The sequence below is a fragment of the Gymnoscopelus braueri genome, assembly GCF_963280865.1.
Source record: "Gymnoscopelus braueri genome assembly, chromosome: 23".
In the NCBI taxonomy this organism is placed as follows: Eukaryota; Metazoa; Chordata; class Actinopteri; order Myctophiformes; family Myctophidae; genus Gymnoscopelus; species Gymnoscopelus braueri.
In genome coordinates this window covers 25,238,991-25,262,967 of record NC_137625.1, presented here as the reverse complement: position 1 = coordinate 25,262,967, position 23,977 = coordinate 25,238,991, and the positions used below count along the sequence as shown (strand labels likewise).

Genomic DNA, 23,977 nt, shown 5'->3' with positions numbered 1-23,977 from the left:
TGACTGTTACTATAGTTGCTGCATAGTAGTAGTGTAGGATAGCTGTGCAGCTCTTTACAATGTCCGCTAGAGGGCACAGTTGTCTAGCTTGTCTTGGGTAAATGTAATTCTGTCTGTATGTAACTTACATCAGATCAGTGGTGATGATGATATATTATGTCATCACTAATCGAATGAGAAAAGACGGGGAAAGTTCTGATAATGTCAACAGCGTTGAAATCCCGTCCCGCAGTATAAACTCTATTATTTATTACCATGTTGTGACATGATTATAGCCCAATCATGTTATAGCCCAATCATGTTTACCTATGTTTAGTGTGTTGTTTGCAGTGGTGGAAAGTAACTAAGTACATTTACTTAAGTACTGTACTTAAGTACACTTTTGAGGTATTTGTACTTTACTTGAGTATTTCCAATTTCCAATACTTTTACTTCTACTCCACTACATCTCAGAGGCAAATATTGTACTTTTACTCCACTACAATTATTTGAGAACATTAGTTACTAGTTACTTTTCAGATATAAATTATGATATTATGAAACATGCATTAACCATTTTAAACCTATTTTATACCTAGGCCATTTGAAAATAGCCGATCTACAAGCTTACAACGCGTCGCAACGCGTCGCACCGCGACGCGTTGTGAGCTTGTAGATCTGCTATTTTCAAATATTTAGTACTTTTACTTTTGGTACTTTAAGTACATTTTGTTGCCAATACTTTTGTACTTTTTACTCAAGTACATTTTTAATTCTGGACTTTTACTTGTAACAGAGTATTTTTATATTGCAGTATTGATACTTTTACTTAAGTAAAGAATTTGAGTACTTTTTCCACCACTGGTTGTTTGTATTATGGCTTACTTAGGTGCCACATGTGCATATTTCCCCCCGAAAATGATACACGACATATTCATAAGGGGTAATGATGTTTAAACTGGACATAGTAAGTGATCAATTGAACTATTTGTGTGGAAGGAAGACACTGGTCAATGATTGGCTGCTGCAAGTGTGAACTTTGGGGCTGTCTGATTGGATGAGTCAATGAATGTGTGAGATTGGCATCTTTTTAGGAGTCCAGTGGAATGTCTTTGAATGGGAGCTGAACAGTGCGGACGAGCCTTGGCGCGCACACCGCGCGCTGGAGACAACTTTACGCGCGTCTAGGTAAAACGCTGCCTGTCCTCCAGACGTCGATGGGAATGATAACAATAACACACCGCGAGAGTCCAACCCCCAGGGATCAGGCAGGCGAGAGAGCAGGTTGACTCTTAGCTGCTTTGTAGTTGTTTTGTAGCTTTTTAGCTGTTGTTTAAAGCAGTTTATTTTTTATAGATTATTAGGATTTTGTTTTGCTCTTTTTTTTTAACTGTTCTGCAACTTCCTAAGTTCACTCATATTCACTTTATCTGCAGTAGTTGGACATATTTTTGGGCAAATGGAACCCGTGTTTTAACTCAATCCTGGAATTTAGAATAGGCTTTCACCCTAAAGGCAATATCGAAGGATTTGATTATAGAGGGGAAAACCCCAAGATTCCTGTTTATTTTTTACTCTGGGGGTGTTGGGTGGGCCTGTCAGGATGCTTTACGCACTTGTGACCGTGTCGCTGGGCATGTTCCTGTTCGCGTGTCCGTGGAGCTTCGCGCACGGCTGCCAGCTGCCCTCCGAGTGGCGCCCGCTGAGCGAGGGCTGCCGCGCCGAGCTGGCGGAGATAATCATCTATGCCAAGGTGCTCGCCATCCACCGGGAGGAGAGCAGCCTGTACAACTCGCTGCCCTTCGGGTACAACGGCTACCAGGGCGCAGAGGAAGGGCTGCTCTACTCGGCAGAGGTTTGAGTTGATTTATTTATTATTAGATCAGGGCCCCTGAATCAGGGGTTCTCAAACTTTTTCATGTCAAGGACCCCCAAAAATGATATGTGTCTGGCACAAATATTTTGTGCCAGGGATTTTTCAAAAATAGCAGATCTACAAGCTCATAGCGCGGCACCGAGTGCCGTGCTATGAGCTTGTAGATCTGCTATTTTTGAATAGCCAAAGTATAAAATATGGTTAAAGTGGTTAAAATGATGGTGACGCTATATTAACTAATTTTGCTGGGGACCCCCTGGTACCCTGGATCCCTGGGGGTCCCAGGACCCCACTTTGAGAACCAATGATTTATTAGATCAGGGGTTCTCAAACTTTTTTGGGCTCAGGGCACCCCTGCAAATAACTTTTTCCATTGACGGCACCCCTGAATTACATTGTTACTTTACAGCACCTTAATGCATTTTTGTCATGTACGCAAATATGTAAATCTTCCCCCCTATGACACAGTAGTAGGCCTATCTCATAAGGAAAAGTTCAGAGAATATCAGTTTCCATTTAGGACAGATTGAAAATAACTTTACTTGACGTTTAACCACTTGAACCCCAGGATCCCTTATTCTGGGTGGAACATTACCCAAAAATAGCAGATCTACAAGCTCACAACGCGTCGCAATCTGTTATTTTTGGCAAAGAGATTTGGTGTAGATGGCAAAAGAACACACCAAGTAGCTACAGTGCAACTCAGGTCCGTTTGACTAAGTATAGAGGGTCTAAAAGTGGTTTAACTGAAGTGATATTGATAAATTCCCAAACAATTTTTTAAGTATTCTGACTGCGCCACCCCTGGATTTGTGTAACGGCACCCTAGGGTGCCACGGCACCCACTTTGAGAAACTCTGTATTAGATCCCCATTAGCTTACTGTACAGTCACAGCAGCTACTCTTCCTGGGGTCTCAACCAGCATCATCAACAACAACAACAACATATTTTACATCAATACATATAACATTCATTCAACAAACTCATCACAAATTACAGACAGTACAACACAAAGACACTAACTCAGGACCTAATACATTAGATAGCTCTATAGGACCATTTAATCTTCAACATAATTGATAAATCTCTTATCTCAACCTTAAATGTCAAAATAAATATTATTGTGGGATGTAAATATTATAGTGGGATGTATAGCTCATATCCCCCTTTTTCTTTTCTTTTTTACATCACTTCTTGTGTGAACAAAACCCTTTTCTGCAGGTGGAACTGCAGTGTGACCAGGCATGGGGCAGCATGCTGGAGGTGCCAGCCGGCTCCCGCCTCAACCTGACGGGTCTGGGCTATCTGTCGTGTCAGTCACACACAGTGATGGAGAACTACTCCTACATCTTTTTCCTCCGGTGAGTGGACTGCATGATAATTCACATTGGAAGGGGGGTGGACGGTGCTGAAAACAGTGCTGTTGTCTTAAGACCTGAGGCCCTCCCCCCTCCCCCAGAAGAGAAGATTTGTGTTAAAAAAAAATCTATGTTTTTCAAAAATTTTCAAACACTTTCAAGATATATAAAAAAAAGTTCATGCGTGTCACTTAGTGCGGCACTAAGTGACACGCTGTGAGCTTGTACATCTGCTATTTTCACCAGCACCACACCGGCATGCATTAGGCTTCACAGTTCACACACAGCAGGGCACTAGCTAGCGCACAAACACTTATAAACAACCTCCATCATACCATTTCCTCCCCCGCAGGATGGATGAGAACTACAACATCCTGCCCCACGGAGTCAACTTCCAGGATGCCATCTTTCCAGACACGCCGGAGAACAGGCGGATGTTCTCAAGCCTGTTCCAGTTCTCCAACTGTACCCACGGCCAGCCCCTTCACACCTTTACGCCAGAGTGGGACCCCCAGGAAGACAGCAGGGTAGGAGGACCCCCTCATGCATTCACCTATACAGTTAGAGTGCATGTTTTATAGAGGGAAGGGGAGGAGAGAGGGGGGGGTATGTATGATGAAATAGAGGGATGTTGGCCTCTGGGCTCAAACAGCTGGAAAGATAAATCCTACCTGTCTGGGGAGAATATCAAAGACAAACGCACTAACAAGCAAACACACACGCACACGCACACACATATACAATCGAGAAACACCATCTGAAGTACATTTACCCCCCCAACACCCCCCCCAACACACACACACACACACACACACACACACACACACACACACACACACACACACACACACACACACACACACACACGCACAGTGATTCTTTTGTGAGATATGTTGTGTGAGATATTGGAGAGCCAATGAAGTTGACCATGACCTTATATGCTCTATAAAGTCCCCCCCCCCCACACACACACACACACACACACACACACACACATGCACACACACACACACACACGCACGCATGCACGCACGCATGCCACGCAGTGCACGCACACACACACACACACACACACACTCATGCAAGCTGACCCCCAAGTTTATCTACCCACCTGCTCAGTCAGATGCAGAGAAAGACATGGTTGGCGACCCAGATCAATTGTGAATCTTGTTGTCACACACTTATGAATGCAAGTGTGTGGTATAAAGAAAGATAAAGAGAGTGAGGTAACAGAGGGCATGTGAGGGGAAAAGGCTAATAACTTTATGGGGGACAGTAAATCCCAGTTGGAGTTGAGGTTTTAATATGCTGGCATCGCTGTGTGCAGAACCAGAGGAATGCGCTGGTCTACTTTACCTACTTTAACCTGCAGTGAGAATAATACTCTGTATAATTAAATTATGTTTTATCTGTACAGGTCATAAACCTCTAGTCATAAAAGCCCTGTGCATGCACACAAACACATTTATACGGACAAGCGTTAGTTATGTAATATTTGTACTCAAGAGTGTACAAATGTAACCAAATTGATCCATGTACATAGGATTTTTACTGTGCATTCTTGATTCTTGTTATAAACCAACAACCTGCACTGTCATACATCGAATCCATTGACCAGCGCAATCTCCTCTACAACTTCCTTTAATGATTCTACTTTTCCTGAATTGCTGAGACAAAGAGTAAATTGTTCTAGTTTTGCTGACTCTTACATATCAATTTGATTCACGCTGAGTGAAGAGTGATACACAATCAGAGTTATGTTTGTTCATATTTCATAATCAGGGGTACGAATTAAGAGCAAAATGGTGAATATGGTCAATGACATCAATTATGGCAGTGGAGTTCTAAATACTATATGGCCCCTTCATGTGTGACCTGCAGGTGCCTGGAGTCCTGGACAGTAGTGCTCTCAAGGATGTGCTGCACAGAAAAATGTCTCTGATAACAAAAATAATGCTCTTAAGATTATTTGTGTAAAAAAAAAAAAAATGCTCCAGTGATTTTCAGGTGCTGACATACCATTTCATAAGCTCACCAACAGGGATTATAGACTAACGCAGTGGTTCTCAAAGTGGATTCTAGGGACTCTCTGGGTTCCTTTAGGGAGGTCTAAATTGACCCTTACAAGTCTGTAACTCTGACAGTATACAAATGGGTTCCATTTGTATACTGTCAGAGTCAAGGGGAGACCTTGAATTTTTAAGGTTTGAGAACCACTGGTCACTAACCCAATAAAGCAAAAAAAAAAAGGTTTTTCATACAGCTTAAAAAAAAATCTTGTGACAAACATTTTGATTTCCACACACACATGCACAAATAGACTGTGCCTAATCGTCTGCAGTATCTGAGCTTTAGTGGTATAACTCAGTATGTGGAAGAGTGAATATGATTGAGCCCTAACAGCAGTTCTTAGTATCAGCTGCTGGTAGAAAACCAAAGCAGCCACATTGATTGTCTCAGGTGACTGTCTGTCACCTCTGGTCCCCCCAGGCATGCAGGATATTGACCGCCCATTAAGTCAAAGGTCAAATTACAGAGTCACTCCACACCCCGCGATAATTCCACTATCTCGTGCCGTCCTCCCTTTTGCCATGAAGCAACCTTATCATGCTGACCACTGACATTTTGTTGACTGTCAGGTGGAAATGTCTCAAAACTGTTACTTTTGAGGAAATGGGAAAAAGAACACGTGTTCCAATGAATCCAGTGTAATTATTATTTAGTCACAAGCTCTTGTTAACACTTTTTATTGGATATTCATAAAATGCACAGACAGACATTTTCAACCTGGAAAAAAATCGGAAATGTTTCAAAAATAGCATCACATTGTTTTGCTATTTTTGCTACTTTGCCCGACATTGTCATACTACAAAATATGAAATAGGGCATTCATTTATGACAAATAATGCAAAGATCAAGTGATGATTTAAGGAATCGTAAATAATATTGTGGCGGGATCAAGATGATCTAGTTTTCCATTAAAAATATGGAGGGAAGAGGTGGAATTCACCTTTGGAATAGGTATTGTGTTTAACACACTACATAGCCATTGCACAAGTCCCTCTTTATAGTGAATGCCAATTGTGTTAATATTGGAACTGTTACGCCACTCCATAGGTAAATGTGCAACACATTTCCTTTTAACCATCACGCAGGAATTGTTTGTCAACGAGGCACGATTTCAGAGGATTGGTCTGATGTCTCCCTCTGTACCTGGACGTCCCAGTACAGTGGGTTTCATTCAGCGTGACCTCCACGGTGTCGGGTTTCTAATGGGGAGCTGTGAGGGGAGAGGTCAGGAGGCAGGGGTTAAAGACACTACTCATTGACAGAAGCAGTATTCGCCTGCAGCCAGGGGCTGTGTCCTGTAAGCAGGACTGGACATGAAACAGGTGGGCCTCAGGTGTTAAAGACAGAAGGTATGGCAGACAATACAAAACCACCTGATTCGACAGTAATCCAAGACAGTGGTTCTCAAACACTTTCATGTCAAGGACCCCCAAATTAATATGTATTTGGTCGCGGACCCCCATATGAAAAGAGTTAGTGCCAGGGACACCCATACAAGATTTGTGTTGTTAAAATGTTATTTGTTTTTAAATAGCCGATCTACAAGCTCACAACGCGTGTGGTTATATATATTTTGATGCTATATTAACACATTTTGCTGGGGACCCCCTGGAACCCCCTCAAGGACCCCTGGGGGTCTCCAGACCCCACTTTGAGAACCAGTGATCTAAGAGAGCCTAAGCCCTATAGACCAATTATTTGTTTACCAACATTGAGACTGGACGCACAGGTGACTGTTTCATGTAATCAATTCCCAACAGATCCCCAAACCCGTTGTTTTGGGGTGCGCTGGTTTCACTTCATTCAACCTCCTCTTGTGTGTTGGCTAGCGAGACATATACTTCATCGCGCAACGGTATTGCACGCCGAGAACAGCTGACATGCAAGCTCACAACCGCGTCGCGGATGCGACCGTTGTGAGCTTGGAGGTCTGCTATTCTTACTTACACACACACACACACACACAACACACACACACACACACACACACACACACACACACACACACACACACACACACACACACACACACACACACACACACACACACACACACACACACACACACACACACACACACACACACAGAGCATAGGTGTTGCTAGCATGTGAGGCATCCTCCAGCCACATGTCCCAGACAGAGGTGGTTAATAGGCGGAAGTTTGAAGAATCAGGGATAATGAGGCCGGATCACTCGACTCCTGTCCTTCTTTTTTTTTCTTCCTGTGAGAACGCAGTTGGTCCAGACAGACTCCCACCCAGACTGCACTCTTATGCCAGAGGGACAACCCCCCCCCCATTCCCCCCAACACTTCAGTTAGCACTCGTTTAAAGCCCCTATTATCCACTCGAACCGTTACGGAGGGCTGACTGGAATACATGGGACACTTTGTCCTCCCAGTGTTGCCCGTCAGCGGTCCGGAACTGGGCCACAGGAAGAATGCTGCTCATTTAAGGCTTTCCCTCCTTTGTTTGGAGAGAGAGTGTGTGATGGCTTAAGATGAGTGGGAAAGAGCAGCGGGACGGAGGAGAAATGATGGGCTCCCTATCGGTACTCAGGGCCGGTTCTAGGGGGGGGCAGGGGTGGGCAGTGCCCACCCAAACGTGCATCCTGCCCACCCAATCAAAATTTGGGTAAAAAAAAAAAAAAATTTTTTTTTTATCATAAAATATTTGTGTAACATTTATTTTGATTGGGTGGGCACCATAGACTCTAAGTGGGCACCGTGGGCAGCATTTTAGACCCACCTGAACACGCACCGCTTAGTGTCTCTCCGAAGCGGGGGGGTGGGGGGACTGTGACGGGCCGACTGCTCGCAAAACCCACACACAGAAAAATGAAGCAGAACCGTTTGGGGCCCCCGAAAACCCCCCAAATGGTTTTGGGCCCCCCCAAAAAAAATTTCGTCGCCGCGCTGCGCGCGGCTCCGAGGAAGCCGCCCCCCCAGCATTTATTAATGCCCCCCCAGTTAATAATTTCTGTATCCGGCCCTGTCGGTACTGCAGTCAAATCCTGAGCTGCCCCGGGCCTAAAGAGTAGCTGTAGTGTGCGTGTGTGTGTGTGTGTGTGTGTGTGTGTGTGTGTGTGTGTGTGTGTGTGTGTGTGTGTGTGTGTGTGTGTGTGTGTGTGTGTGTGTGTGTGTGACACACAGACATGCACATCACCAGTGGTGGAAAGTAACTAAGTACATTTTTGACGTATTTGTACTGTACTTGAGTATTTACAATTTCCGATACTTTTACTTCTACTCCACTACATCTCTGTCCCAAATATTGTACTTTTACTCCACTACATTTATTTGAAAAGTAACTTACTAGTTACTTTGTAGATTTAGATTATTATTACAAAACATGCATTAACCACTTCAGCCCTACATACATTTTGGTCATTTGAAAATAGTGCGTAGATCTGCTATTTTCAAAAGATTTTTATACATTTGAAACTTGAAATGGGACATTCTGCATAATGAGTACTTTTACTTTTGGTACTTTAAGTACATTTTGATACCAATACCTTTGTACTTTTACTCAAGTAAATTTAGAATTCTGGACTTTTACTTGTAAAAGAGTATTTCTACATTGCAGTATCGATACTTTTACTTAAGTACTTTTTCCACCACTGCACATCGCTGTTAGTGTTTTGTTAACAGAAATCGTATCCCTGACCCTCCTGTCTTCTGCACACAGTAAAATCCTCAGTGTTAGACCCTTACAGGTCCACTTGTTTACACTGACTTGAGACTGCTTGGACATATAGGAGCACTAATTCATTTGGGTCCCCAGGGTTAGATTAACATGGAGGATTTTTTTTGTTTTGTTTTTTTTGTCTTTTTATTGTGCTCTTTTTCTCTAAGCACCTTAACGTCCATATGTATATCATGCACAGTATAAGTATAACATGCACAGTATACATACATTGCTGCTATGCTCAGGCACCTTAGTTTTTTTATTATCTCAGGTACTTTGTAAATATGTAGATAACTTGTCTGGCCTTCTGTTGCTCTCTTGTTTTCATCTCCTTCCCACTTGCCCCCCACCCCTCTTCTTCTCCCCCCCCCCCCTCTTCTTTCTATGGAAATTAACGTTGCGATGGGAGCGATGTACAAAAACGAATTTCACCCACTTTTTTACCTTGTAAACCTGTGATGTGACAATAAATCTGATTCTGATTCTGATTCATGAGTCATGTCTAACCCAGCTGAATGCTGCTTTAACCACTTATTATATTATATTATAGCATCCATAATTATTCTGAGGGGAACATTAGCCACAACATTATTATTTTTGGCTAAGAGATTTGGTGTAGATGGAAAAAAAGCGTTTCAAGTACAGTTGTAACTCAAGTCCGTTTCACTAAGAACAGAGGGTTTAAGTGGATAATGAGATTGTAAATCAGGGCCAGTGAAAGTCTGAACTGGTCCTATCCTCCTATGCCCACATTCAGGCCTGACAGGGGAAGGAACGCTGACCCTGAGAATATCTTTATAAAACTCCTCTCTCTGTGGGGTTGGCGAAAGGGCCTACTCTGTGTGGAGTTTGCATGTTCTCCTAGGGTAGTTAATACCCTCACAAAAACATGTAGTAATCCTGGTCGCTATACCGCCTCCCCCATGACAGCCGGGGCGCCTGATGGAGGGAAAAGGAACTGGTTGGAATAAAGTGTTCCTTCCACGCGCTACGTCCTACCGGGGAAACGCCCCCCCCCCCCCCTGTCAGGTGACAAGAAGGTCAGTTGGCTCTCATGCATTGAAGGAGGCATGAGCTCGGCCCTCTCTCTCTCTCTCTCTCTCTCTCTCTCTCTCTCTCTCTCTCTCTCTCTCTCTCTCTCTCTTTCTTGTAACCATGGAACCCACCCTCCAGTCCAAACAATACAGCTGGTACAGCAGTAGCTGTGTCTCTTGCCAGATAGAAGGACATCTTACTCATTTGTTCCATTCTGTGCTTCACTGCTTGCCATATTCTTCACCAGGAGCTGACACACACACACACGCGCATGCACGCAAGGGCACACACACACACACACGCGCGCGCGCGCGCGCGCGCACCTTATACTCTCGCAGACTATGATTAGCTTAAGCATTACAGCTGCTCTGAGATTGTAAAATGGAGTTTATGTCAGAGGGTGTGTGTGTGTGTGTGTGTGTGTGTGTGTGTGTGTGTGTGTGTGTGTGTGTGTGTGTGTGTGTGTGTGTGTGTGTGTGTGTGTGTGTGTGTGTGTGTGTGTGTGTGTGTGTGTGTGTGTGTGTGTGTGTGTTTGTGTGCGCCTTTCCCTTTTTATTGAGGTTGTATCTTTTGAACGTTAACATTCATGGCTGTCTTTGCGAGTGTGTGTGCATGTGCCTGCTTGCCTGCGTCGTGTCTTTAAGTAGTGTTTATACAGATGATACTTAGCAGCAGGCAGGTAACACCCGGATGTTTTGACAGGTGGCCACGGGGACCAGGGTTGGGGTTGGATCACGCGGAGTGCTTTGGCACTGGTGTATAGCGTTTATTATCTATTAGGGTGTTTGTTAGTGTTTCTATTAGCGTGTTTATTAGAGAAGGTAATGCACACATTTTATTATTATTATTATTATTTTTAGATTTATTTCGGGGCATTTTATGCTTTACGTCAGATTACGTCAGACACAGGAAATCAAGGGCAGAGATAGGAGAGATGGGGGTCGGATTTTAACCCGGTCTTCACGCTCTACTCTCGCAAGGAGTATGATCTGTGCACTAACTTGCCAGGCACCCCATATACTGTAGATCCTTCATAAATGTACCATATTCACACAGCGGCCATTCCCCCAAGTATGATAAGAGCAAAATAGGCCATGCGTCCAGTGTGAAAATGTACAATTTTACTGTGCTGTGTTGTCTTAATTGTTTTTTTTAGACATTTTATCAATATTCTGCAAGCTATTTCTCGTACTACAAACTATATATATATTAATTTATATTATATTGCCTAAGTCTAAAGGATAAACACACACACACACACACACACAACTATGGGGACCTTCCCCCATGTTGACCTTTTTCGGCATTAGGGTGGACAGCTCACGGAGAGGGCATGCTCCGCCAGTGAATTGGAAAACTGGGGCCCCTGACATGACACGGTACAGTACTGTGAAGGGGCCCCACTTTCCTCACACCCTCCGTGGGTCTGGACTCTGGAGAGACAGCTAGAGAGTGTGACAGAAAGGACGGGTTGACAGGAGTGTTCATCTGGGTCATATACTCTGAGCATGGTGCCTCTCACCAACCCTGCATGTGAGCTGTGGGCCATGTTCATGAGGGCAGAGGGTTAGGCCACACACACACACACACACACACACACACACACACACACACACACACACACACACACACACACACACACACACACACACACACACACACACACACACACACACACACACACACACACGTGTTGATTTCGTCGACTACAACTATGACGAAAAATGTTCGTCGACTACCTTTTTTCACTGACAAAAACTAAATAGAAACTAAATAAAAACTAAGCTATGATGACTAAAACTAAGACTAAATACATTGATAATTTCATCAACAAATAAAAACTAGATGGAAATTGTTAGTGAAGGACTAGTGGAGAAGAGATCCAGTAGAACTAAAAGACAAGTCATTTTATGTTTGGTTGCGCTCGGGTGTTGCGCTCTGAAAATAGCCGATCTACAAGCTCACAACGCGTCACGCTGCGACGCGTTGTGAGCTTGTAGATCGGCTATTTTCAGCATGCAACCAAGTGTAAAATCTGCCATTACGACACCATCAAGGCACCGCCGAAATACATTTTAGTCGACTAAATCAACTGTAGATTTAGTCGACTAAAACTAGACAAAAACAAAACAGATTACTAAATTGTGACTAAAACTAAATGGATTTTTTTTCAAAGGACTATGACTGTCAAAATCAACACTGACACACACACACACACACACACACACACACACACACACACACACACACACACACACACACACACACACACACACACACACACACCCACACACACACACACACACACACACACACACACACACACACACACACACACACACACACACACACACACACACACACACACACACACACACACACCTATACATTCTCTTCTAGAGACTAGTGGTTTGAATCCTCTGCAGTGCAGAGGATCGGCCACCCGATTTTCCCGAGCGCTCCAACAAACACAATTGGCCACGTTCTCAGTAGGGAAGCCAGCAGGGCAGCAGCAATCTCTGTCACTGCACTAGGGATTTCTACAGGTTGGCCAGGGCACTTGTTCGGCAGGTGGAAGAACTAGGTCGGATAACGTCTTCCTACGCACACGCTATGCCCTCCCAGTGAAACCCCTCATTGTCAGGTGCCTGGTGACTTCATGTGTATCGAAGGAAACGTGCTTGGAAAATTGGGTATAGGCATAATAACGAGTATATTGGGAAAATTGGTAATAGGCTATATGCACAGTAGCCATATTGGAAGGAAATTGGGCCTCTTCCTTACTTCCTTCCAATGGAATGATACTAATGAAGGCTCTGTTCCATTTCGTGTAGCACAGTGGTTCTCAAACTTTTTAATTTCAAGGACCCCCATAACTCTGAGAGTGTACAAATGGAACCAAATGGACCCTTACGGGTCAATTTCGTTCCATTTGTACACTCTCAGAGTTACACACCTGTAAGGGGCCATTTGGAACCCCCTCAAGGAACCATGAGGGTCCCTGGACCACACTTTGAGACCCACTGGTGTCTTCAGTGAGCCAACTTGCACAACTTCAGCCCACTGACTCTGTTTGACCAGAATGGAACAGAGCCTTAATTAGTATTATTGGTAACACCTGTTAAGGAAGTAAGAAGAGGCCCAATTTATTTCCAATATGGCTGCTGTGCATAGAGCCTATAGGCATTATAACGAATAAATGAGGAAAATTGGTAATTAGCATAATAACAAATACATTGGGAGAAAAAGGGGAAAAAGTTAGGAAAAAAAGAAATCTTCACACACACGCCCCGTTAACCCTTCGCCCTCTGAAGTGTCAGGTCTCTCAAGAATCCCTCCCAGGGAAGAAAGGCAGCAACGGAGGAGAAGTAACGCAGGCACTAGAGTTAAAAAGAACAAAGGGAACGCACTCTGCTGGGAAAATGATGTCACTGGTGCTCTCACGCTCTGACACCAGCTGAACATGGACAACAACAACAACAACTGGTTGTGTAGTGTGACCAAAAAACAACAACACATCTTTCTGTCCATCTCTCAATCCGTCCATCTTTTACAAGAGCTCTGCACACATCTCAGTCTCATTAACTTGCCCTCTCCTCTCCTCTCCTCTCCTCTCCAACACAGCTGCTGTGCTCCTCGGTGCAGGAGGCCCTGTTCGAGGAGGAGGAGCGGGCCCGGAAGCTGCAGGAGCGCATGGCCACGGTGGAAAGGCGCAACCAGCAGCTGAAAGAGCGCGTGCGCAAGGTGAAGCGCTCGCTGCGGAACGCCCGCAAGGCGGCGCGCCGGGCCGGGCAGGAGGCGCGGGAGCTGCAGGAGAAGCTGAGGGTGGCGGAGAGGCGGGCGGCCCGCCACCCGAACGCCATCTCACAGGAGGAGCTGGCGCCGGCGCGCTTTGACGCGGCGCTCCGTCCTCGGATGTCACTTTAACGCGCATTCCCTTGCTCCTCCTCTGACTCGCACTGGAACAGATTGTAGGGGACGAGGAGACTGCTGGGCAGTTCTCCGTGCAAAGGCCAAGCGTTTTACATTACGGTACAATGCAACACATTTAGGCACAACATACACACTTTTCATTATGTTACGTAATATGTGCATCACATATTGGACACATTGTGCTATAGTAATGGTGCGTTCACACGGGCAGATTAAAAGATTACAACGCGGTTGTTGACGTCATCAAACGTGCGGACATCGGAGCTACAGTTGTAGCTTTGTATCTTTGTATCTGGAAGTTGAACCCAGCTCAACTTGAATTTGTAGCTTTGTATCTTTGTCGCCAGAGCTACAGCTACAAACGTCTGATGTATCTTAGTATCTTCATGTCGCTGGTTTCCATTGAAAATGAATGGTAGCATGTATCTTTTAATCTGCCCGCGTGAACGCACCATAAGTGTTCAGGGAGGCTTAAGAGATACAGTGGTAACCATCACAGAAGTCCTCTGTCTGTCTGTCTGTCTGTCTGTCTGTCTCAGTTAGTTGGGTATTACATCACTGCTTGTGCCTCGTAATGTCTGAAAAGAAAACAATGGCAGAAAAGAGAACATATAGTAACTCTTCTTTAGGGGGGTTAGATTAATGGCTAAGCTGCAGTTCACTGCTGGGGGTAGTCAGTGAAACGGAGGACGCCTGTGGCGGCGACAACTGTAAATAAACGGACTGTCTCTGGACTGTGCTCTCCAAAATGATTGCAGTGGAGTGAGGAAATGACCACTTTGCTTCATACTTGGGTGTTGGGAAACAGCAACCAGGGTGAATACGGTCAAAAACAGAAGATTGGAGTGTGACAGAGGAAAAAATGTAAGACATTGCTTTGCAATGCCGTGCGTATGTGTTAGAAAGAGATGGGCTCAGATTTAGGTCACCTGTGTAAGAATGAAATTCTGTGACACTTGGTTGGTTGGGTTTTAATTGTAAACTGTACTATCTGAGAAAAGAAACCACAAAACCTCACGTTCACGATAATGTCAATATTACCTTGTATATTGGATATTTTCATATGAATGTATATCTGCATTTCTATATAAACTTTGATTGGACAACCGTTTATATTTGAATATGACATTATTTTGTGGAACAGCATCTCGAGAGTGATGGATAGAGGGGTGAGGAGAAAGAGAGGAAGAAAGTTTTGCTTTTCAGGTTCAGTTTGCCGGGGGGATGGGGGGAATGCATGCCTCTTTTGATATCCCCTCTCTGGTCAGACTGAATAAAATACATGCATTTCCTTTAGGGAAACATTGTCTGATATGGTTTATATTTGGTTTATATGTTTGTTAATATCCCAATTTAACAATGTCATAAAAAAATATATGTTCTTCTGGGCAAATGCTAAACATGTATTCTTTAAAATGTATTTAAAAAAGCAATGTCATCAAAAGACAATAGCAGGTTAATAAACTCAATGTGTAGCGATGTGACTGGTGAGCTTGTAGATAATCTATTTTAGCCTCATTTATATGATGAAGTGTGGCTTAAGTGGTTAAGAAAATGCACCCCCCACCTGTGTTGGATTTTTCCACCCCTTTTTTTTTTTACTAATCGAACCATGACTACATGGATTCTTGACGGGTTTCCCTCTCTCCCTGGACACAACCAGATGTACCACCCCCACAATGTCTCTCCCTGTATCTCTCCATTCTGCTCTCCTTCTTTCCTCATCCTCTCTCTCTCTCTCTCTCTCTCGTGTTCCAGCATTTGAACCCCATCACACAGACCCGTTGGCCTCAATCAACATCTGGCTGTGTGAGCACATGAAAATAAATACCTGCATCTGTAGGAGAGTGTGCGAGCGCGCACGCACACACACACACACACACACACACACACACACACGCACGCACGCACGCACGCACGCACGCACGCACGCACGCACGCACGCACGCACGCACGCACGCACGCACGCACGCACGCACGCACGCACGCACGCACGCACGCACGCACGCACGCAGACGGACAGACACAAATCTGTCCGGGTTCGGGTTTTTGGTCCATCAAGCTAAGCAAGTGACACAGAGCAGAATGGAATGTACTTTTCTGGGCAGACGAAGGGCCAGGATCAGCAGGGTCTCGCTGAACTATTTCGCTTCGTTTGGGGAGCTTGAAAATAGACCACCGATAGAATGCTTGGAGTCTGTCTGGCCATATAGCAAAAAGATGGAAAAACCTGATGTCCCTGTTTGGGCCTTCACTGCAAAACCCTGAGCACTCTGCTGCACTCCAGGAGAGTTAAGAGATTGAGGGTGTAGTTGATGCAAAGAGGTTGCAATGCAATCATTTCTTGGTAATTAAATAATAATAATAATAATAATAATAATACGTTGCATTTCAGATGCTCGTAGGCATACATGAGGCTCATCGATGAGCAGAGAGGAGGTCCAACTTGAACGAGTCAGAAGACGGAGGTGGGAGGAGGTCAGGAGGTGAACCTGCTACGCTCTGGGCTATAAGCCTGTGAGCTGTTGAGAAAATGGGATGTTTTGATTGCGAAGAATTCCAGAACAATGAACAACGCAAAGGAAAGCGAACAGTATCAGCACTGAAACATTTCCAAACATGTCCGCTGTGTTATGCTACCAAAATGACTTTGTTCTTCTTTTCTTCTTCTCACTTTGAATCTTTTGCATCATTGGCCGCTGTCTGGCCTTTTAAATGTGTAATTTAAACAGTTGAAACAGTTCTTCCCACTCAGTTAAGAGTCAGGCAGGGACGGAGAAATGGAGAGAGAGAGAGAGAGAGAGAGAGAGAGAGAGAGAGAGAGAGAGAGAGAGAGAGAGAGAGAGAGAGAGAGAGAGAGAGAGAGAGAGAGAGAGATGGATGTTGAGGTTATGACAGTCCAGAATTAAAAATGTACTTGAGTAAAAGTACAGAAGTATTGGCATAAAAAATGTACTTAAAGTACCAAAAGTAAAAGTACTAAAATATTTGAAAATAGCAAATCTACAAGCTCACAAGTTGTGAGCTTGTAGATCGGCTATTTTCAAATAGCCTAGTTATAAAATAGGGCTAAAGTGGTTAATGTATGTTTTGTAATGTAATAATTTATATCTGCAAAGTAACTAGTAACTAAAGTTTTCAAATGTAGTGGAGTAAAAGTACAATATTTGGATCCAAGATGTAGTGGAATATAAGTAAAAGTATTGGGGAGTTAAATACTCAAGTAAAGTACAAATACCTCAAAATTGTACTTAAGTACAGTACTTAAGTAAATGTACTTAGTTACTTTCCACCACTGAGGGTGAGGAGAGAGAAAAATTAGTGTGTGGAAGAGAGAGAGAGAGAGAGAGAGAGAGAGATGAGAGAGAGAGAGAGAGAGAGAGAGAGAGAGAGAGAAAGAGAGATGGATTTTGAGGTTATGATGAATATAAGATTAGGAGAGAAAAGCTCTTGCCAAGGCAGAGTGATGAGTGAATCCCTCCAGCACATATCAGCTCTACAGCCAATATCAACATACAGTCACCTTCACCCTTGATCCCACAGTGAGTGGATGGGCTCACACTGAAAATGCCATTGTCTGGAGTAAAAGTACAATATTTGCCTCTGAGATGTAGTGGAGTAGAAGTAAAAGTATTTGAAATTGGAAATACTCAAGTAAAGTACAAATACCTCAAAATTGTACTTAAGTACAGTACTTAAGTAAATGTACTTAGTTACTTTCCACCACTGATTGTGCACGTGTGGTTGGAAATATGTTGCATGCATTTTAATAGATTCTCTTTTTATTTTGTATTTCCTTGAGCTTCCTAGGTAGTGGGTTATTGCTTTTACGGATGTTATATGTCTGTCATTGTTATTGTCCTGTATTTGTTGTTACTGGCAGAGCTGTGTAACATTTTATGCCTCTTGGCCAGTTCACACTCGTAAAAGAGACTCTAGTCTCAATATGGTTTTGACTGGTTAAATAAAAAAATACAAATAAATAGCCAGAGATGAGCAAAAGGAAGGCAGGGATGGAAGGTTTCACAGGGAACCACAGAAATGAACAGAGATGCAACTTAATAATGGAAATGTACTTAGTGTGGCTGTCTTGCAATGACGATCAAGTTCAAATGGGATTACAATGGTGGGAAACACAGGGCTCAGCAGGATTCCCACAATACAGCCTCGGTTAAGGTTTGACCTCAACGCTACGCCAACAAAAGCCAATCTTCAACTAATTAAAGGGCCAACGGCACTTATCTGTAATAACTACTATTAACCTTAAAGCTGCTCCAATTTAGCAGAGGAAAACACCACTCATCACAACCACATGCTAATTCCAACAATGGGTGCAGGAAAAAACAGCAAATGGTAATGATTATAAATACCTGCAGTAATCTCTTTGATTTAAATACCAACAGAGCTGCAGTGCTGCACCTATGGTGCCGTTGATGCCTGCGGGGCAATGCAACCGTTTTAGTGGAGGGCATTCAGGGAACATATTATTTTGAGGGAAAGCGAACATCTGCATTCAGCATGGCTGCATCTTGCATGGGTTTGTGAAGCCAACGTCTGCCAGGAGTCCAGACAGCATCTCTCCCATGTCTGGTAAATGTCCATCAAAGTGCTCTGAATGTATGGTGTCCAGTGTCTGCCTGGTGTCCACATGCATGGGATGTATGTATGGTGTTCAGTGTCTGCCTGGTGTCCACATGCATCCTAACCGTAAACACTTAAACACTGTACTTGGTTGATCATTGGTCGAGTCCCCCAAGGGGGCTATTCTAGGGGGGCTTCCTCCTTTTCCCCCTCTTAAGTAAATATCTTTGCAGAAAAAAACGGATCTACAAGCTCACAACGCGATGTGTCGTGAGCTTGTAGATCGGCTATTTTCACAGAACATTTGCCCCCAGAATAAGGACGCTATAGGGTCTGGTAGAATACTACTCTCAACTGTAGATCATAGTGAATTAGAACAAAACGAATTAAAGAAAAGAAAAAAGAAAAGCATCACCCAGTTGATGGTTGCTCAGATGTTCCAGATGAGTGCTGTTAGGGGTTAAGTAGTCTCACGTAGCCAGACAACTATTCCACAATCTCTGAATGCTATAAAGAGTCTGGAACTACAACTCCCGAAATCCGAGAGAGGAAGCTGGCACTTCCGTTCACGAAAATATATTTGAATATATCTTTACATTTCATTATTTTATTTCCATTTCTGCTAAGCAGCAAGCTAAATATACTTAGATGATTTGTATTTATATTAGGATAAATTTGCGCGACTGTAAAGACGAAACGGAAGTGGGGAGGAGGCTTCATATCCGGTTTGTATTCTAATCATGATCAGAGCTTCCGAGTCCCAGACTGTATGACCGGAAACATTTGAAAATTGTGGGAGGCAACAGTCTGGCCACGCGAGACTAGGGGTTAAGTGTCTTTCTCAGGGACACTTTGACATCAAGACCAGCGACTGCTGGAGGAAACAAAATAAACAAGGTGAACGCTCTAAATATCAGATTGTTTTATGGTTAATCCCCATTATACTACCTGGTTGCTCAAGGAAAATATGACACACATACGCATGATGTGCAAGAAATGCATTCCACGCACAAACTCTACCTACCACGAGTGCAACAAGATGAGAAGAGAGTCAACTCATGATCATTCAGGATTTATTTCAGGAGAAGAAAGAAAAAAAAGAATTCTGGCCTCTGTTCATCATGGTAATTCTTGATATGTGCACATGATTGTCGAAGGCATTGGATATACAAGCCCCATAACAGAAGGTTTTCATCATCATCATCATCATCATCATCATCATCACAGCACAGTAAGAGCAGCAGGCAGCGTGATAACCGCACAGTAAAACCCTGAGTCTGTCACTTATCCATTTGTAATTCCAGTGGTGGAAAGTAACTAAGTACATTTACTCAAGTACTGTACTTAAGTACAAATTCGAAGTACATTACTTGAGTATTTCCAATTTTCAATACTTTTACTTCTACTCCACTACATCTCAGAGGAAAATATGGTACTTTTACTGGTACTTTTACTCCACTACAATTATACCACTACAACCGTTTTTTTAATTAATATTACAAAACATACAGTACATTCACCACTTCAGCCCTGTATATACTCCGGCTATTTGAAAATAGCCGATCTACAAGCTCACAACACGTTGCAAAGCGACGCGTTGTGAGCTTGTAGATCTGCTATTTTCAAAGGATTTATACATTAAATTATACATTTGAATACTTGTTAAATTTGACATTGCGTGTAATGAGTACTTTTATTTTTGGTACTGTAAGTTTATTTTGATGCCAATACTTTTGTACTTTTAATCAAGTCAAATTGGAATACCGGCCTTTTACTTGTAACAGTGTAACATTGTGATACTGATACTACTTAAGTAAACAATTTGAGTACTACTTCCACCACTGTGTAATTCTGAAGAGTGTACAAACGGAGCCAAAATCCATTTGGTTCCATTTTGTACCGTACACTCTCGGGAGCAAAAATGAACACTCAGGACTTCACGGTGTGTCCACGTATACGTACACATGAAGGTGTGGTCAGAGTCGACACTGTTGCACAGGATGGTAGTGTCACATGCAGAGAGTAAATACGGCCTGCTGGCTCAGCAGACTCTGGACAAAAAGAGACCCGATATATAAAGGAAGATGCAGTTGGGTCCCACCCAATAGGCTCTATGCACAGCAGCCATATTGGAAAGAAATTGGGCCTCTTCTTACCAAGCCCCCAGAACCCAGTGGTTTCATTGAAGCCAAATGGACATGCTGGCCATTCATGGTACTGCAGGCCTGGGGCCTCAACATGAACGAGCGAAAACGGTTTCGACCAATGGGCTCGACTCACGAGCGTGCGCAAGTGCTTGCGCACGGGGCTGCGCGCTTCTGTGACGCAAAACGCGTCACATCTGTGACGAATTGGGCCCATAATAGGCCGCGCCCACCAAATTTCCAACCCGGAAGAAGGGGTGATTTAGGCCCATGCGCTGGGTGAGCAACTCGATGCAAGTGGATGGGAGGAGATTTCGGGTGCCCTCTCTTCCTGAAGTTCCTTCACAGGTGTTACCAATGATACTACTAATGAGGTTCTGTTCCATTCTGGTCAGGGTGCTGATATCCTGCATGTTGGCTCACTAGAAACACTCCATTTTGGTTCCAAAATGGCCCCCTATGGTGGGTGTGTAACTCTGAGAGTTATGAGGGTCCTTGAAAATAAGGCAACCACTATGCCACACTAAATGGAACAGAGCCTTAATTAGTATCATTGGTAACACCTGTGAAGGAAGTAAGGAAGGGGCCCAATTCATTCCCAATATGGCTGCTGTGCATAGAGCCAATAAAACCCAGCTCTCACGTGGGCTCTCCTCTTCTTTACATACAGTGTAGTATAGATACAAACATCACACAAGGGCATACAGTATAGGGTTGTTATGCAAACACTGGTGGAGTGGAGTCAAATGTTTGATAGTGTCAGACAGTTATCCCCCCGCAACATGCTTGTGTTTTTCATATTTTGTTAACAATGCACTTCAGGAAAAAGAAAATCTTCCTCCTTTTCTCGTGTCAGCTGGTAATAGGTGAGTGTGTTCCAAGAGCGCCAAGGTGTGTGTGTGTGTGTGTGTGTGTGTGTGTGTGTGTGTGTGTGTGTGTGTGTGCGCGTGCGCGTGCGAATGTGAGAGCATCGATTGGGGTCAGAGGTACAGACACAGGTGAACGTATAGAGCGATCGGAACCAGCACAGGTTCATAAATGGTGCGAGATGGTAGGTCAGTCACAGCTTTGGATTTTTTTACACAGACTGTCAGAACTGGAGCCTGAGTTTGGTAAACAATGCATACATTGAAGTTCAACTGACACTGTCGTGGGACAGTCTGTCACAAGGTGTTATACGCTGTATTAAAGCAATCTGCAGTGGGGACACAGTATAGGGGGGTTTCATACAGTTATATATATATATGTAATTGTTTTTACATTGAACATTCCATAGAGATACAATCAACACTCCGCCACCTCCCCGCCTGCACAGCCACACACACACACACACACACACACACACACACACACACACACACACACACACACACACACACACACACGGGCAGACACACACACACACACACACACACACACACACGGGCAGACACACACACACACACACACACACACACACGGACACGCGGACACGCAGACACACTCACCCATACATGCTTGAACAGTACAACATTCGTATCGTAAGTATTATTTTGGAAACAACCATTCATATTCACAATATACTGTATTTACAATAGGTTCTTCAGGGAAAGAAGATTCATTCAGAAAACAATAATTGTTTAGCCTTTGATAAAAAAGAAATGAGAGCAAATCCCATAGAGCCGGAACCTGGCCTTTCTTTTCCCTGCTGCCTGCCTCGAAACTCCCATGGCTCCGAAAGTGCACTTGTGTGTGCGTACACACTTGCTCACATGCGCACATGATATAAATCTCACTCAAAGTACATTGGCACCATTATAACGATGGGTAAAAAAGGACCGTTTTGTCTGTTCTATAGACTTAAACATGTTTATGCAACACTAGTAGCTTATAGTGTCCTTCCACAGGAGAAAGCTTTTATCCCCAATCTTCCATTTTTCTCTCCAGAAACTAGCATAACATGGCGGCACCATGAGTATAAGATATTTCATGAGCCCATGCATAAGGAGCAATGGAAAATATATTTAAATTGTTTTAGTCAATTCAATAAAGCCACATTTTCGTCGGTAGGAGTGTTCTGGAGGGCACTGAATTTACTCACACTATGAGAAGGCAGTGCCTACTAATGGCTGGTAAACCTTTATGTTGGGCAGCTAAACCGACACACAAGATTATATAGCAATATACTGTACAGTAAGTACTTATAAAAGGAACAAACTGAGCAAGAGACAACAAAAACCAGATGACAAGCAGCAGAGGAGACGTACCTACAGTAGGTAAAAATTGTGTTTGCATAATATACATAACTTCAGTGTTTATTCCAACGTACTAGATGCCAAACAGTTAGGGTTTGCCACATATTACACTTTGTATGACTTTAAATCAGCTAATGATCTGGTAAACAGTGGTATAATGCTTGAGCCAAGGGTGGAAGAGTAGTTGGAAGTTGAACAAGGGGGTGGGTAGGAGATCAATAACTTGTCTTCAGCCCTTTGTTTTAATTCATTTAAGCACTTAAACCCTATATATCACTGACTGGGGTCACCCAGGGGTCTATCCTGGGCCCCCTCTTTTTTTCCCCTCTACACAAAATGTCTTAGCTGAAAATAGCCGATTTACAAGCTCATTCTGCGAATGTTTGCCTATCTTCGCTGAAATGTTCGCCCGTTATGAAATGCCCAGCATAAGAACACTAGGTTCAAGTGGTTAATTCTTAAATTGTTCTGCGTTAAACCCCGCTACACTGTCTGTCTAGTTCTTTGGGTTTCGAATACGATCAACTGAATATTCTATAAACCCAACGTTGGTCTTTGGCAAGAAATCACAATAAAGGGACAGATAGATTTGCATGTGACAGAGAAGACAATCCGATATGTCCGAGGGAACACCCGACAGTCAGTGGGTGAAGTCTAAAATCCATAGACCGTCAACGGCACAGCCCACGCTTGTCCACATGTGCCACGACGCTAAAACACTGGCTAGCACCATTCAAACCTGCAATCAATCAATCAATCCGGAACAACTCTGACAAACAGATTAGTGCCAATACTCAGTTTGAAAAATGAAATAAAGACATGGCCTAGGCAGTGTTGCCAGATTCTGTGAGAGAAACAAGCAACCAGGTCTAGGAAAACCAGCCCAAAAGAAGCGACTATGGGCCACATGAGCACTTTAACATATACATCAGCTATTTGAAAATAGCAGATCTACAAGCTCACAACGCGCCGCGATGCGACGCGTTGTGAGCTTGTAGATCGGCTATTTTCAAACAAGATATTGCGGGGAAATTATAATAAGCAGATCTGGCAACCCTGGGCCTATAGGTATCAAAACA

General features: G+C 43.6%; 1 protein-coding gene across 1 annotated transcript; it reads left to right on the top strand.

Annotated features, from left to right (window-relative positions):
• The first annotated feature begins 1,152 nt into the window (after positions 1-1,152).
• ccdc3a (coiled-coil domain containing 3a) lies at positions 1,153-15,050 on the top strand. Its single transcript, XM_080421384.1, has 5 exons — positions 1,153-1,834; positions 3,078-3,217; positions 3,567-3,741; positions 13,631-14,132; positions 14,398-15,050. Exons 1-4 carry the CDS (start codon positions 1,583-1,585, stop codon positions 13,931-13,933), a joined length of 870 nt encoding a protein of 289 aa, XP_080277510.1. The 5' UTR covers positions 1,153-1,582; the 3' UTR covers positions 13,934-14,132; positions 14,398-15,050.
• The last annotated feature ends 8,927 nt before the right edge of the window (positions 15,051-23,977 follow it).